The sequence below is a fragment of the Amblyomma americanum genome, unplaced genomic scaffold (assembly GCF_052857255.1).
Source record: "Amblyomma americanum isolate KBUSLIRL-KWMA unplaced genomic scaffold, ASM5285725v1 scaffold_408, whole genome shotgun sequence".
Lineage (NCBI taxonomy): Eukaryota > Metazoa > Arthropoda > Arachnida > Ixodida > Ixodidae > Amblyomma > Amblyomma americanum.
The window spans coordinates 65,440-81,547 of NW_027526879.1; the positions used below are offsets into that span (position 1 = coordinate 65,440).

Here is a 16,108-nt window from a genome sequence, read left to right on the forward strand (position 1 = left end):
AGTTACAACAGCATTCTCGAACAACATAGAATCGGCTCCGCCTGGATGCGATCAGTAGAGATCAATCTGGTCGCATCTTGCATTTTTAACAAAGTGATAAAGCGGCGTACCGGCAGCTTTGAAGAATGAACAAACACAACAAAGCATTGCGTGTAGCCTCCAGCATAGTGTGAATGATGAAAAAAGAGGGACGACCTTGAAGCACTCAGGACTAGGAAGTAATTTTTGATCACTGTTAACTCAGTGATGCAGGTGAGATTTGAAAAATTTTTGCATTAGGTTACACCATGAGGGATGCACATGTGCTGCATGCTACACATATTTTGAAACTTTGGTATAGTGTTGCAGCGCCCCTTTAAGATAAGCAGTCTTCATTGAATGTGCGCAATAATGCAAGTTAGTCTCCTTGGGCAGGTCCTGCACCATGGTATGGCATACCTGCTTCAGGAGACACTCCCTGCAGACATCTTGCAGCACCAAGTAAATCTGAGGCTACGCATCCCCTATGTTAACTGCTGTATGTGCAGTTGTATGCATCCAGTGCGTAGATATATTTAAAATGCGTGTTTGAGTGCAAAATTTTCAGTGTTGCTCTAAATATCTACTGCCAGCAGTGCTCAGTAAGTTTCCTTGCTGCTGTGACTATCAGCTGGCCTTTAATTGTTTCAAAAAAGTAATTTTAATGCAGGAGTGTGAAGGAGCTCGTTTCACTGAAAATCCGGTGTCGGCGTTGTTGACTGTGAGCGAAAATTCCTCCAAAATTTCCCAAAGAAGCTAGGAGGCAGGTGGGCCACCTAGGTCACATAAGAAGTAACCTTGTGGTGTCATCACAGCCTGCCCACTGGATTGTGAGCAAACTGAACACCGTGGCAGGTGGTAGTTAAATTAATTAATGGTTTGCTCTGGAAGAGGAGCCTAGGTTGTGCAAGCCCTACTAGTGATAGCACCTGCCATTGCAGGGTAGTAGCGCATTGCTTAACTGCTGCGCCACTGCGTCAGGAGTGGTATGAAGATTCCCATAGATCTCAAGGGAGAATGACGGATTCTAGGTATATCGGCATTAACCCATCAAAGTTTTCGTGTCATACCCTTAAAGGGGCTGTGAAGGGGGCTCTAATAAAGTTGCGGCATGCCAGGGATATTGAAGCACGCCGCTTCACGAATAGTGTCCAGCAAGGATTTTTTTAAATGTGCTTTGTAAAGCTGAGTTATCTGTAGTTAAAATTTGAATTTCGGCGTCTTCGCGCCTTTCCCTCTCCTCTCGTCACTTCTTGCACGCTGGAAGGTAGGCACTCCTTCGCCGACCCCCCTCTGGGAGCGGAGCTTCCCGATCCGCCGGAGATAAGCGGCTTATTGGCCGCGGTAGCTGCCTGACATCTGAAAGAATCTAACCGATGCCCACCTCTCACCTTGTCTACGCAGATGCGGGGGGCGGAGAAGGATGCGAGCATGAAAAAGTCACCGGGAAGGGCTCGCCAACTTTGACGCATGATTGTGGGTCGTCTGCTGCGTGTAGAAGAGTATTATTTGGCTCTGGTTTTCATGACAGCACAGTGCAGTGATTAAGGGAGTTAATGTGCTCTCCTCGGAAGGCGTTTCAGCGGCCCTTTAAGGCGGAGCTTAAGTGTCCCCTCCAATTTTCTTTTTCTTTTATATATTTGTGGCATTGTGCATTCTTTTAAGTTCTTCTGGTAGAAGTACCAATAGTCAGAGAAGCCAGAAATGCTAGAATATATTTGCAAGACTTTGTCATTTAGATTCTGGTGGCACAATTCTGGTGGCATATTGGACAAGTTGGTGTTGGAGCCCATATCTCATGATATTGCTCAGTGATGGTGTTGCATGTGAAAATATCTGTGATGGGTGAAATGCTTATGCTGCTAGCTACGCAGTTATAAAACTCGAACACAGTGCAACATCTACTCATTTACCGACGCTGCTAAGGCTGTGATGCAGACTGTTGCAATGCATGTTCATTTTTCCAGTCACTAGTGGAAATTACACTTGAAACAAAATAGAACAAGAAAGAGTTGCTTCAGTTGTAAAGCACAATTTATATGTCAATCAGTGGCAGGTCTTATGGCCCTAGGCTGGAAAGTAGGTAATATATGAACATATTCTGAAAAAGGGTAACATATTGCACAGTTGCTCACAAAGTCTCCAGCAGTTGCACACTGCAAATGTTAGCTTTGCAGATCCTCATTTTTCTTGCCATTACAGCCTTAAATGCACTGCACACTGCCATTAATTGGTATAGCTTTACAATACGCAATGACCTTTTCTTCATTCTAAAGAGACTTCCCCTATGCTCCTTGGTTTCAGTGACTGTTGGGTTCCATCATGCATGTCATAACAAGCACCTCTTTCCAGTCCCTTGTCTGCTGAATAATTCATTGGGGGCCTCTAATCTGGCAGTCTTGATGCTATAGGTAGCATAAGAGGGTTTCGCACAGCTTCCTCCCTCGCCATTCGACCACGTTCTTATGTGAGACTTGCGGCAATACAGGACGTACTACGTCCGTCACTATGGACGAGGGTCGCACTAGTGAACATTCTCAAGGTTCGCTTACAATACATATAAATACCCCCGAAAGCGCAAGATTGGACAGCTGCCGCAGTAGCTCAGTTGATAGAGCACTGGACGCAAAATTCGGAGGTTATGTGTTCAGGTGCCCCTGGCGGCATGTGGTTGTTTTTTCTTCTGCTTTTATTAATCTCCCATTAATAAAAACTACAAAGTTAATTTTTTAAAAAGACATCCCCTATGGTTCTTGGTTTTGGTGACAGTTGGCTTCCGTCATTTATGTCATAACGCGCACCTCTTTTCATTCCCCTGTCTGCTTTTGTTCATTCTGTATTTTTTTCTTGCATTATGTATTTTAGAAGAGCATTGTTGTGTCTTATTGTTGAAAATTACTTGCAGCTTGGGGGCCTCCAGTTTGACAAGGAACTACGGTACCTGATTAGCTACATGACATCTGTCACTACATGGTCAATTAGAGACAAATTTTCCAGGGTGTCACAGATTTCTACTCTCTTGAACATGGAAATGGTGAGTAGACTGCAAAAGTTTTTGTGTTGATTCACTCAGCTCACTTACCTTTGCAAATCTTTCATTTGGATTTTGTTTTGTCAGCTCTCTAACAATAGATTTTTACATGCCACATATACACTTGAGCTATGAGGCATGCCAGAGATGAGGGCTCTGGGTTAGCCTAAATCACATGGCGCTTTTTAACATGCACTGAAATATTAGTACAGGAGTGTTTTTATATTTCACCGCCATGAAAATACAGCTGCAACAGCTGGGATCGATTATGAAACCTCATGCGCAGGAGCAGAGTACCCACTGTAGCAGGCATTGATCAGCTTCCAACAGAACTTCTAGGCAGTACTTGCAGCATTATACTATAGCAGATTGTCACCTCACAGCAGCTATTATGCAATCACTCTGTTTTCTGTTTGCCACAATTTAGCTTTAAGTTTAGCTTTATTGTTCCTCCAAGCAAAAGTGTCTGTAAGGTCACTTCATTACAGCTTCTTTTTCGTCGCTCAAGCAAGAGGGTATAGCCGAAAGCCACTGCTAACATTGAATAATCTAAAAAAATTTTCCTGTTATTCTGTTTATCCAGTATCCGCGGTATGCCATCATTGAGCGATAGATAGAAATTGGCTGTTTAAATGTATCTGTGGCTGTTTAAATGTTTCTCTCTCAAGTTTTTATTAATTTTACATATTGATACAAAAGTTGCACAAGATTCTTTAGCAAGGAGGCTATCGTAAGCATGCAGAAAACATTCATGTCAGCCGCTGCGGTGGCTGAGTGGTTATGACGCTCGGGTGCTGGCCCAAAAAACGCGGGTTCGATCCCGGCCGCGGCAGTCGAATTTCGATGGAGGTGAAATTCTAGAGGCCCGTGTGCTGTGCGATGTCAGTGCACGTAAAAGAACCCCAGGTGGTCGAAATTTCCGGAGCCCTTCACTACGGCGTCCCTCATAGCCTGAGTCGCTTTGGGACGTTAAACCCCCATAAACCTAAACCTAAAACATTCATGTCGGAGTGTGAAGCCTACTGTCAGAAATGCAGCTCCCTATGCCACATTCAAAGGTTTCATTTGAAGACTGAATAACAAAGGAGATCTGCAGCCTCCTGTAAATGCTGCATAGGAGTGCTGCATTGCTTTATATGCTCAGTCGGTTACTGTTGCGCTGAGCAGAACATCTATTTTCGCTGGTTTTTTGTTAGTTTTTTTCAGAATCAAGCTAAGAGAGCTACTGTGGATCAGTGGCTGAGTATTTTCTTACTAAATACATAAGTGTGTTTAGTACCTGGCTGCTGCGACTGCGTTTTGATAGGAACAAAGCATAATAATGGGCATAGTGTGAGTCTCATTTTTGTTAGAGATCAGTGGATCAGTATATGAATTGAGCACTCTGTTATTGCACCACTCCTAGACTACTTGGTCATTTGAAAACTGAAAAAAGAAAAAGTGCACCTGTCATGTTACCCATTACAGTCACAGACTGTGTGTACATGGAATATTAGCAGAAATTGTAAAAACCTTGAATCAAAGCGATTGCATGAAGTATCAGCAGTCTGCATGGTGCAGTGCTAAGTGAAACACTTTTCCCATGTCTTTTTGCACCTTTCACTCGTTTCCTCATGTCTTACTACACTCCTGAAGAACATTTACAAAATTTTGAAGATTGTTGTTGGAAACTGGACTGTTTATTAAAAACTTCTCGACATAAGTGTTACACCATGAAGGCGTACTTTTTATGTATATACCGTATAAATGCGTGTAAGGGCCGCACTTTTTTTTTCTAGATTTGAGGGCCAATTTTCGGGGGTGCGGTCCATACACGCGATGTGCGAAAAAAAAAATTTAAAGAACACACCAATGAGGGATTAAGTAGCATTTATTCTACATTCAATCTTTACTTGCGGAGTATTCCGACTCTGAGCTGGTGCTGTGCTCTGGTGCACGCTCATCCCACAAGAAGTCACGCAGCATGTCCGCTGTCAACGTGTAGCCGTTGTTCCGCGCTTCCGTCACATAGCAGAGCAGCTCTTCTTCCAGTTCGGGAAACTTGCACGGCTTGCCTCGATAAGCCCGCTTTTTACAGCTTGTGTCCCTCAATGCATCCTTTTGGTTGCACCATCGTCGAACGCACTTCTCAACCACGTCAAATTTCCTGCCCGCCGCACGCTTGCCGTGTTTGACAGCAAACCCAACCGTGTAGCTATTAAGGTACTTGCCCACCATGCTAAAACTGCAGCGCTTGGTAGCAGCACGCGAAAACCACAACTCCCGTGCCTTTGACAACCACAAAAGGCTGGAGCTGGTGATACTGATGCCAATATGGATAGCGAGAGCTTGCGGCGGAGGAAGAAGCTGACGATGATGATGATGAGCCACGGCCTCGGGTGCCATTTGTGGGCGGCACCTGGAAGCTCCTGTGTGCATGCGTCGCCTCTGCGATCAAGCGCACCATTGCTCGCAGCCGGAGCTGGCACGTGCGTTTCGAAGGCTATTCCCGTCTGGGTCGTGGAAAGTTTAGGTGCGTCCCTTACATGGATATTATTTTTTTTGTAGCAAAAGCTACATTGGCCAGGAACTCGCAGTTTCTCCATGCTCGCATTCCCACTGTGGTCACACCGCACCACGTCACCAACCACGTGACTAGTCATGTGACCAACCGCATGGCAAATCACGTGACAACTAGCCAGACAACCTAGACTTGCAATCAAGATTAACCAAGGCTAACCAAGCTATGCCTTAGCTTTCGCTGCATGTATCATGGCATAGCTGAGCTAAGCCACTGCCAATTTTTTAAATATTTCCTTGGGGAAAACGGGCTGTGGCCCATACACACGTTTATAGGGTATGCATTCATCACATTCTGAAATCCTTACTTCAAACTTTCTACTAAAGGACACCCTCTTAAATATTCTGCTGTGAATTTCAGGTTTCTGAAATCCTGGATATTTGGGGAACCAATGCTGGACCAATGACTTGGAGGCTTACACCCACAGAAGTGAGACAGGTCTTGAGCCTGAGGTAAACTGGTACTACTCCTTATTGCATTATGAAACATCGTTTTATTCAGAACCAACTAGCCCAGCAGTCTATGCTTAGCACTCATTATTTCATTTTGATGAAACTGGTGCAGCATGTGAACAAAATTTTGATTCAGAAGAGCTGTCATGAGGATCCTAATTGAAAGTGTCACCATTACTACAGAAGTACCACATGTGCTCAGGCTGCTGCTGCTTGTTCCATACTGAAAACTTGCTCACTCATCCCTTAACTACACGAGTCTGTGGCATCCCATAACTACACGTCTGTGACGTTGAATAGGATGTCTTCTCAGAAAATGTCATGTGTGCCTCTGGCTGACTCAGACAAGAAACGACCGCCAACATATCGGCCTGCCGCTGCTTCGGGGCCGTCGAGTAAAGGCTGCAGACGATTTCGTTTGCTCAAACCACGCTTGAGAGCAGCACGATCATGGCGCGCAAGTGCGTTAGTCACCTGGTTTCTTTTGTATTTCGCGCTTTCTTTGGAGCTGGGAAAAAAAGACGCACGCGAGGATTTCCTTATCGTAAATGGTGGAATGGGTGTTTCGGAAGGTGCTCGACAACTCTTCAAATGCAATTTGTCATCTAAAGTCAATATTTATTAATTTAGATAATTAAACTTAATTAAATTATTATTTGCGGAACAGAAAATTGCCTGTGGTGCGCAAGATGGCTGCCACCAATATGCAACTGGTTTCTCTCGCCTGTCTCTAATAAGCGATTTTTTAACCCTTGGCTCAAATTAGTTGGGACACCCGGTATATTCTCCCTTAGTGGCAGCAGTACCATTGGAACAAGTTATAGAAAAATTCAGTTCATTGCTGTAACTGCTGTTATGCTGACACTGGCCTGGTGTTTGGCTTTTCCGGGATGAATTTCATGAAAAATTGGTCCAAAAACACATTTGCCATGATGCTCAATGCCGAAACTGCTTTTAGGCCATTCAATTCAAATTATCGTCGGCACACCTTATTAGCTCTCATCTTTCAGGTCACAACGCTCATATAATTGATGCAAAGCAAAAAGCCTGTTTTCCACTTTATTCCTCTATATTTTACTTACATAATTCATAGGTTTGGTTGCAATATGCCACTTGTACTTCATGTGCTTCTTTTACTGCCACTATGCAATAGTGAAGCACCTGTTTCATTTGCAATTACAGAAATGATTTCCGTCAAGAGGACATAAGAAGATTGAAGCTTTAGTTGTATCCAACACTGAGCCTATTGTTGTACTTCGTGTCATAAAAAGGAAAGGCTGGCATTGCTTTGGCCAGTGCAGGTGACATTTAATTTTTTGTGACAGATGGTGCATAGACCAAAGTCATGCAGTGTATGCACTTATTGTGCATGATATGGAAGGTGCTAAGTACTGCTTAACTTTATTTAAAAAGGAAATAAAAAGGCCACGTGGTATTCAACACGTCTCTTTTTATTTTGTCCTCTTACATTGCAGCAATTGTATGTAGTTGATTGAGGAGCAAAGAATGTGAATGAAAGCCCATGAGCAAACTTTTGAAAGGAGGTCAAATGCAATGAAATAATTACTCCATCCTCTTGGGGAGTCTGATGGCGAATTACGCTGGCAGAACAGGAGCAGAGGCAACGAGCAGTGAGGAGCAGAGCAGTAGCACAGCGAGAGTGCGACTTCTTGCTACTCAATTGGAATGTTCCATGCATTCCAAGAGCAGAGAAGAGGCGAAGGTGTATCACGGGGCATGCCTTCCCAGCATCCCTGCCACAGCTGGCTGAAACCACGCGAATTTGTGCAGAAAGTTTATTCCGCGTTTCTGTTTGGCATTGAACCGCTGCCATGGAAATCGAGGCCAAACAGATTCTGCTTTCACTAATTAGGTGCTTTAACAGATCATTCATGATCTTTCAGTCTTAGAATGTGGACTACTCACCTCTTCATCCGAATTGGCAGACACTGTTTTCTTGACATATGCCTCAACTTCGGGTCTTTTCTGCGGCAGTGAGAAGGGTTCTTCAAACATTTTAACCTACACTTCGATGTCTTCATCGCTGCTAGAGCTGCCCGAACTCGAGCCAAAGCAACTATCACTGCTGCCATCGTCCATTTCAACAAGTAAATCCACGATTTGACAACTCTTTGCTGCCGTCATTGCTGACGAAATGAAGAAAACACAACCAGAACAAAAGGATATGACGCATTTATATCTCGTGATTTCCTCCGCACTTCACTTCTCGTGCGGGAGCAGCTCGAACTGCTCTCTACTGCTCTCGGCGTAGCCAAACTGCTCCTGTTCCTGTTCGCCCATTGGAATGCAGCAACTTGAGAGAGCACTTTGAGCACAATTAGAAGTGTTCCTGTTCACCCAATGGAAACTGGTATAAGAAAGTGTGTTGTGCACCTGCTGCCTCTTGAAACACAAGGAAGCCTCACAGGAAACTGTAATGCTCTAATGCATTCAGTGAATAATACACGTATCTTTTCCAGTTCCAGCTTTCAGGAGCATCGAAATACATTTCATGAGTGTGGGTTGTCAGACCTGTTTAATGCAAAAATACGATTTTTCGCAATTTAAGTGTTTAAGTTGAGGACTCTTTAAAAGGAACGAATCCGCAAGAGACCAGGAAAATATGCGTCATTTATCAGGAAAGAGAACGAGCAGAATGGCGCACTATCACCATAAACTTCTTTGCAAAATTGTAGCAGTGGATGAAAATGTTTTTTACAGAGTACTGTAAATGAAAGAAAATAAAAGATTATCAATTTTACAATCATTCTTCCACCTGCAAATAAAATAGAAATGGCCACTTACAGTGAAGAATATTTTACGATTACTTTAGCTTTTTCAGCTATTTTTTTCTGAATGGTATCACCCAAACTTGAGAGACTGCACAAACAGTTGTGTGCCTTGCTTTTGCTGAAAGAATCTTTTTTGTAGGGGTGTGTGAATATTGAAATTCTCTAGTGAAAATAGAATATGAATATGAAGCAAAACTGCCTTCGAATGTCGAATATCTGTTCAGTATGAAAAAAATAATGTCAGATAAATTGACAAATGTTGGCCTCACTTCCTTCAAAGTAGTGTACACTCTTTGCAATAGAAATTAAATGAACTGGACTGACACAGTACCACGTATTAAAAAATTTAACTTCCGCAGAAATGTGTATTGCTTGATTAGACAGTATAGCAGTGTTCAACCTGTAATGTGATCATGTAAAATGATTGAAAAAATGAAATTTATCAATTAACACATGACTAGAAACTGAAAATAATGTGATTGGTAGTAACACTATATTAATTCTGACTTCAAGGGACTGGAAGAGATGCCTGAATTACTGGAAGATTGAAGTATCAAATGCACCCCCCCCCCCCCCCCCCCCCCCCCACTCCCCCGAAAAAAATATGTACTGCCGAAAATGTAGTGAAGTCTTGTCCGGAGGCTTCATCGCACAAGCAGTAACAACCGGTGACGAGGGCGCAGTTGCAGCATGTTAGAAAGGGGGAACGCACGTTGGCATCACAGCGAGATTGCCTGTAAAAAATTTAAAAAATCGCTGGCGATGCGCTCGTCTGCGTCCGAAAGTGGTGCGCAGCTCTGTTCGAACAGCTGGCTATTGTGTGGCCGATAGCCGCCATCGCCGCATACTGGCGACGAAACTATGCAGCCAGGCTATATTTTGGCCTGGAGACAGAGTCCCTTCTATCATCGTCACGCCTGCCGTTACAGGCATCTCAGATGTACATGGGCTACAATCCACCATGCAGTAGGCAGGATTTTTGACAGCCGAGACCCGATGAGCAGCGACAACCAGCAAACAACACGTCCGCTCTGCAGCTGTGCCTTCAACGTTCCACCTGGCGTGTGTCTGGCACCTCCTCCTCTTTTTCCAAAGTGCCAGTCCATGTGGTGGCACTACAACACAATCTTTGCTAGTCATACCTAGACTCAGTCTCTTTGGGAGCCCCTTGCGAAATTTTGCAAGTGGGCTTTCCCACATATCATTATGGTGGAGCTCACGCTTCCGAGTGGCAAAGATAACAGAGCAAGTGCCGTGGGTGTGGCCTTAAGTATACACAATACAGAATGATCCAACAAAAACTGCATGCTTTCGCGTTGTTTGTTCAAAGCGAGTGATCGACCATCTTGTTTTCAAGCGTGGTATGTAGGAAAGACCACTTTGCAAATTTCATGTGCGGGCGAAGCCAAGCAGCGCCTGAATGTGACTGATCCATGCGATAAACCAGGGAGAAGATAATGAAGAGAACACCTTTGTACTGCTTTTCCGGCACTGTAGACTGAAACTTCGGATAATTTTTCCACATATATTATGGTGTTACCACAGTCGGATTTATGAAAGTCGACAGTGTTTGGTTGGTGCTGGATATTTGGAAATTTTCGAATGCTCATTTTTGGAATTGAATATGACCTGAGTAAAAGATATATTCGATTCATATTCAAAATTCCAAATATTCATGCACCCCTACAGTCTTCACCATTGGGCTGCCTGTGCCTGCAGCAGAAATGGAAGCCAGAGAAGAACAAAACGGAACCAGAGAATAATGATATCTCTGACCGATAGCCCTGAGCTTGGCCAACTGGTTGCTGTTTCGGTTCTGTATCTGGTTCCTTTTACCCCCCTGGTGAGAAAATTTTTGTTCCAATTCGTTTTTTTTACAGTGCCCTACTAGAAATCCAGCTAACACAGGCTGGTGCTCCATTTAAGCAGTGGTTCTATTTAACAGATTTCCATTCGTTTATCGATATTCTGATCTATTTGTATTCAGTGTTAGAAAATTTTTGGCACACAGGGCTAGTATTTCATGGTCTCTGCTTGATATGTTTGTGTTAGCACGGTAGGGTCACGTGATTTCAGGAATGGAGGGCATGGAGATGCAATTAATGGCACTATAAGTTTAAAGAAACATTTTCTAGCACCTATGGTCCAAATGTTCTTTAAGTAGGACCATCCTTTAGTGGATGTGCAAGAGCTATTCATTGAAAGTACCGGGCTGAATGTTCCATGAATAGAGTTATAGCATAGCGCAATCCGCTTCTGCACGCTGCCAGTACATACACTCTGACTGTTTCAGACACAGCAGGTGTGCACGTAGCTGGCCAGCACCTGGCACCATCTGGCGCCCTCAGGACAATCTGCACATGTACAGTGGCGCCCCATGGAAGCTGATCACTGTAGTGAATCGGGCTATGCTATAACTCTCTAATATTGCAGTGAGGCCAAAACATATTGTGCTCTGGCTCCTATGAACACAAGTACAAGTAAACTATCAAACTTCTTTTATTATGTTAGCCATCAGGTGGACAATCTGGTTTTAGTATGTTAACGTAAAGGGGGGTGCCCCCCCCCCCCCCGCAGTTTTTTCTTTTAGCAGTGCTCTTGGGCTTGCATCGTACAGCACCCACTTCCATGCAAGAAATTACGTTGGGGGCCCTCCTGACAAAAAATTCTGGCTATGTGCCTGCTAACCATGCTGCAGTGTAGCTGCTACACTCAATTTATCGTAATTGGAATTCTGGTGTTCTCAAGGGACTCGTTGAGAGCCTTCTTGGCTTCTTCCTCCAGTTTCTGGCGCAATCTGTCAGCCTGGTCTTGCAGTATCAGGTTTATGATGGCAACTCCAAGCCAGTTGAATGGTGGCGTCACTCCTGTCAGCCGTGTAACTTGCACATTGCCAATGTTGCGGAACTGCGCCAGACAGAAAAAAGTATTGTTAACTGTAATGCTGTACCAAAAAAGTTTGGGAAACGATGGCATATCAACATTATAGGCTGTCAGGGTGCCTGATGCTGTAATGCATTTATGGTGTATCCTGAAGCAAGAAGGTATATAGATTGCAAACTTCGTTGTAAACTTAAAAATAAACATAGTTGCATTGCATATGTTGTAGAAAAGGATCAGACTTATCCCAGGCTGCACAAAGAAATTGAAAGCTGAGCCTGCAGTGAATACAGGGCATACTAGTGCTCCACCTGCTGTTGGTGTACTGGGGCAACAGAGTTCTAATACTGCTGTACATATTTCCAGCTTGTCTTGTTCAGATGAGAGTGGTAAGGGTGGTAATAGTTTTTGTTCTCAACTGATCATGTGTGGAAAGAATCACAAAGTGTATGTGCGAAGGAGTCAAGCCTTGCTTTCGGAATAAACTGTATGGTTGTGTTGCAAACTAGTATGTTTAATTTCATTTCATTTTATTTAGGCCATAAAGGTGGAAAGAACCAGAAAGTGTATGTGCAAAAGAGTCAAGCCTTGCTTTCGAAATAAACTGTATGGTTGTGTTGCAAACTAGTACGTTTAGTTTCGTTTCATTTTATTTAGACCATAAAGCTGTGGGTATGCCGCCCAAGCAAGAAAAGTTCTACATATTCATTCTTTATACGCTTTGTAGATGAATATAAATTAATTCTGTGAAAACTGTATTCAATCAACAAGAGGCAGGAAAGAAAAAAATGTATCAACTCTCCACTCCTATATTTAAAGAGTTATATAAGAAGCTCCATTTGATGTGACGCATTTTGCATTTTTACACTTGTACTATTGGGGACAAAAGTTTCCGGGACGCGAGATCGAGGAAAAACGTTTATTGCAGCTCCACCCAGCTCCCTGTCGCCTGATATTGTGAAGAGAGGAAGGAGCATTTAGGCCTTTAATGTCTTCATACAATATCAGGCGACTGGGTAGCGAGGTGGAGCTACAATAAACGTTTTCACTAGAACTCTCGCCCCGGAAACTTTTGACCCCAGTAGTACATTGCTGATAGATACGGTATTTAAAAGTCACGGCATAGTATTACACATCTAGCATGTGGGTTGAGTTCCACAGCTTGGAACGTGCCAAAATTGTTGATTTTGAAGTAGGTGACTGAAAAGCATTGACTTTTAAATTGCTAATGGCAAAAACAGATGGTAATTATCATAGTAACTTATCATACTTATTGTTCAGGGGCAGTGAGACTATTTTAAAAAAAACTTAAATTTTTAGATTTTACAACCTTCTGATAGAGCATTTCTTAGCTTCGAGAAAATGTAACACACTTAGGTAGTCAAGAATTCCAAATGCTTTTATGGTAGTTTTTCGTGATGACATCAAGTGCAAAAGTGAGTTTTTAGAGGCGCTATTTGAATTTTTCTCATCCCAGTTTGTTTTGCAAAAAAAAATTCTAGATTTGGCGACCTTCTGATAGAGCATTTCTTTAGCTTTCAGGTAATAAATTACACTTGGGCGTTTGCAATTTCAAAACTTTTTTTTGCGTTCATGGTCGTGTTGAGTGGAAAGGTTTGAGTTTTCAGAGGCCTTATCTGCATTTTTTGCAAAACAGCATTTCTGAAGGTTGATGGGTCTTTCTCAGGAACTGTCATTATCATCATCAGTCTGACTACACCCATTGCAGAACAAAGGCCTCTTGCATATCTCCCCAATTAACCCTGTCCTGTGCCAGCTGTGGCCACCCTGTTCCCATAAACTTCTTTATCTCATCCTCTCGCCTAACTTTCTGCCGCCTCCTGCTACGCTTCTCTCCCCTTGGAATCCAATCTTGTGATTATTAAGGACCATCGGTTACCTTGTTTTCGCATTACATGCCCTGCCCAAGCCCATTTCTTCCTCTTGATTACGTCTAGGATATCATTAACCCACCTTTGATCCCTGACCTACTATGCCCTCTTCCTATCTCTTAACGTTACACCTATAGTTTTTCTTTCCATAGTTCATTGCAGTATCCTTAAACGGAACCCTTTCCGTTAGCCTCCGCATTTGTGCCCCATAGTACCAGTAAGATACAGCTGTTATATACTTTTCTCTTGAGGGATATTGGTAAACTGCCATTCATGATCTGAGAGAACCTGCCAAATGCACTCCACCCCTTTCTTATTCTTATAGTTATTTTGCTCTCGTGATCTGGAGCTACGGTCACTACCTGCCTTAAGTAGATGTATTCTCTTACCACTTCCAGCAACTCACTACCAGTTGGAAACTGCTGTTCCCTTCTGTGACTGTTCAACATTACTTTGGTTTTCTTCATATTAAGTTTTAGGCCCATAGTACTGCTCTGCCTGTCTAACTCATTGATCATGTTTTGCGGTTCATCCCAGTGACTTAGCAGGGCAATGTCATCAGCGAATCGCAGATTACTAAGGTATTCTCTATTAAGTCTTGCCCCCAACTGTTCTCAATCTAGGCCTCTGAATACGATGTCAGTGCACCAAACCTAAATACCCCCTGTAAACATGCAGTGAATAGGATTGGCGAGATCGTGTCTCTCTGCCTTACACCCTTTCTTATCGTAATATTATATAGGGACTATAAGGCGTAAGAAAACAATTTTCCACAGATTCGAATCAATGCCTTTTGCATGACTTTAACTAGAATCAGTAGTGTTCAGAAGTTTGTGTTTTTATAAAAGAAACATTTGTGGGTGGTGATTTTACAGCAGTGAGAAAAGAAACTACATTTTGCTCAAAGCAAATAATTTGACCTGTTGTGCAACAAACATTTCTAATCCCATACAAAATTTCAGGATTCTGCATCCATTAGATTTTAGGAAAAAGGAATGCAAGCGGGAAAAAATTAATATAGGCAGAATTTTAATCTAGTTTCGCACTCTATGCAAGCTGCATTGCTAGCAAATTTCGTATCCATAGCTTTTATTACGGCTACTCTAGAGCCAGTCTTTGAAAACCATGTTCATAATCTCACCCCACCTTAAATCGACTTCTGTAATAAAGCACTTCACCGAGTAAACGAATTGTTCCACCCACGGATCTCCACTAGGTAGTTGGATGCCGCATTCCCGCTTTCCGAGGCGAGCGTGAGTGAAGCCACCGAAAGTTGGACAGCTTGTCCCAGAAGTGGGGTGTCTGCTGTGTATATCAGTGCAATAAGTTGCTTTGGTTGTCCTTCAATTCACTTTTTTTTGTTGTCGTGTATTATCTGCTGTTACATCAAAGAAATGCGCAAGCTGAACACGAGAAACGTGAAATTACAGGCTTCTCCAAACGATGCTCAGAGAAACCGAGGAAAATAGGCATGCAGGTTTCACCTTGGCGCGTTAAAGGGGTATGTACATAATACATTGCATTCTTATCTGGTTTTTGCCTTCCGAATAAAAAGAGCACGCTGGTGAAAAGATGAGGCTAGCGTCATCTTAAAAACTGAACTTTTGCATAGCAAAGAAGGAAACGATGGCTGAAATTTCGAGTTGCAAGCAGCCAATGTCTCGTCGCAGCGAAGGGGGGGAATGTGTTTATTGTTTTGGCATTATTTCCTACCGGGCATGCTTTTAACCCATCTACATAGCAAAGTCACGTTTGTACAGCGGCACCTAAGAAGCGTGCAAAATAATTTTCAGGCTATGGTCATTAGTATATATTTAGAGGCGCACAGCACGCGAGAGACGATCCACGAGAAAGACGAATGCTGCGGCGCGTGCTTTTTTAGATGCGCACAGCGCGACAGAAATAGCCAACGAGAAAGAACGGCGCTTATCCTTCCCCTAAGTCGACTGCAGCAAATATGACGAATAAAAGCCCATCAAAGGGGCTCTGAAACACCTTCCGAGGAGAGGACATCACCTTGCTCAATCACTGCATTGTGTTGTCATGAACACCTGAGCCAAATAATGCACTTCTACAGGCAGCAGAGGACCCACAATCACGAGCGAAAGTTGGCGAGCCCTTCCCGGCGACCTTTTCATGCAATATAGGAATCGAAAAAAACCGAGCTCTAACGCCTATAGAGGCGGAGGAGATTGCAATAGTCATTGCCATTGCATGACCAGGCGTGAAACACGTCGCGATAGCAAAGCGGCGGTTAGGAATTTTAGCAAGGGTAGAGTTAGCAATCATGCTGCCAAAATTCTGAAGGAGTCGAGTCTCGCCGGAAGCGTACCTACAATCTGAACCCCAGCACACGCCAGTCTCGCCGGCAACAAAGCTGCCCACATGCTCGCCCGCTCCTCACTACTTCGTGGTGCTGCGGACGCCTCCACAACAACATCTAAAAGCAAAGAAAGTATTGGCATGTTTATGGATCTAACCGA

The 16,108-nt window shown here is 43.4% G+C and overlaps 1 protein-coding gene across 1 annotated transcript in view; it reads left to right on the forward strand.

The window, feature by feature from the left end:
- LOC144112546 (conserved oligomeric Golgi complex subunit 4-like) overlaps positions 1–7,501 on the forward strand; it is a gene marked incomplete at its 5' end in the record, with an annotated part of 72,813 nt that extends 65,312 nt beyond the window's left edge. Inside the window, 3 exon segments of the mRNA XM_077645349.1 lie at positions 2,924–3,052; positions 5,970–6,061; positions 7,244–7,501. Of these exon segments, the coding sequence (XP_077501475.1) occupies positions 2,924–3,052; positions 5,970–6,061; positions 7,244–7,286 (264 nt within the window).
- Positions 7,502–16,108: the final 8,607 nt, after the last annotated feature.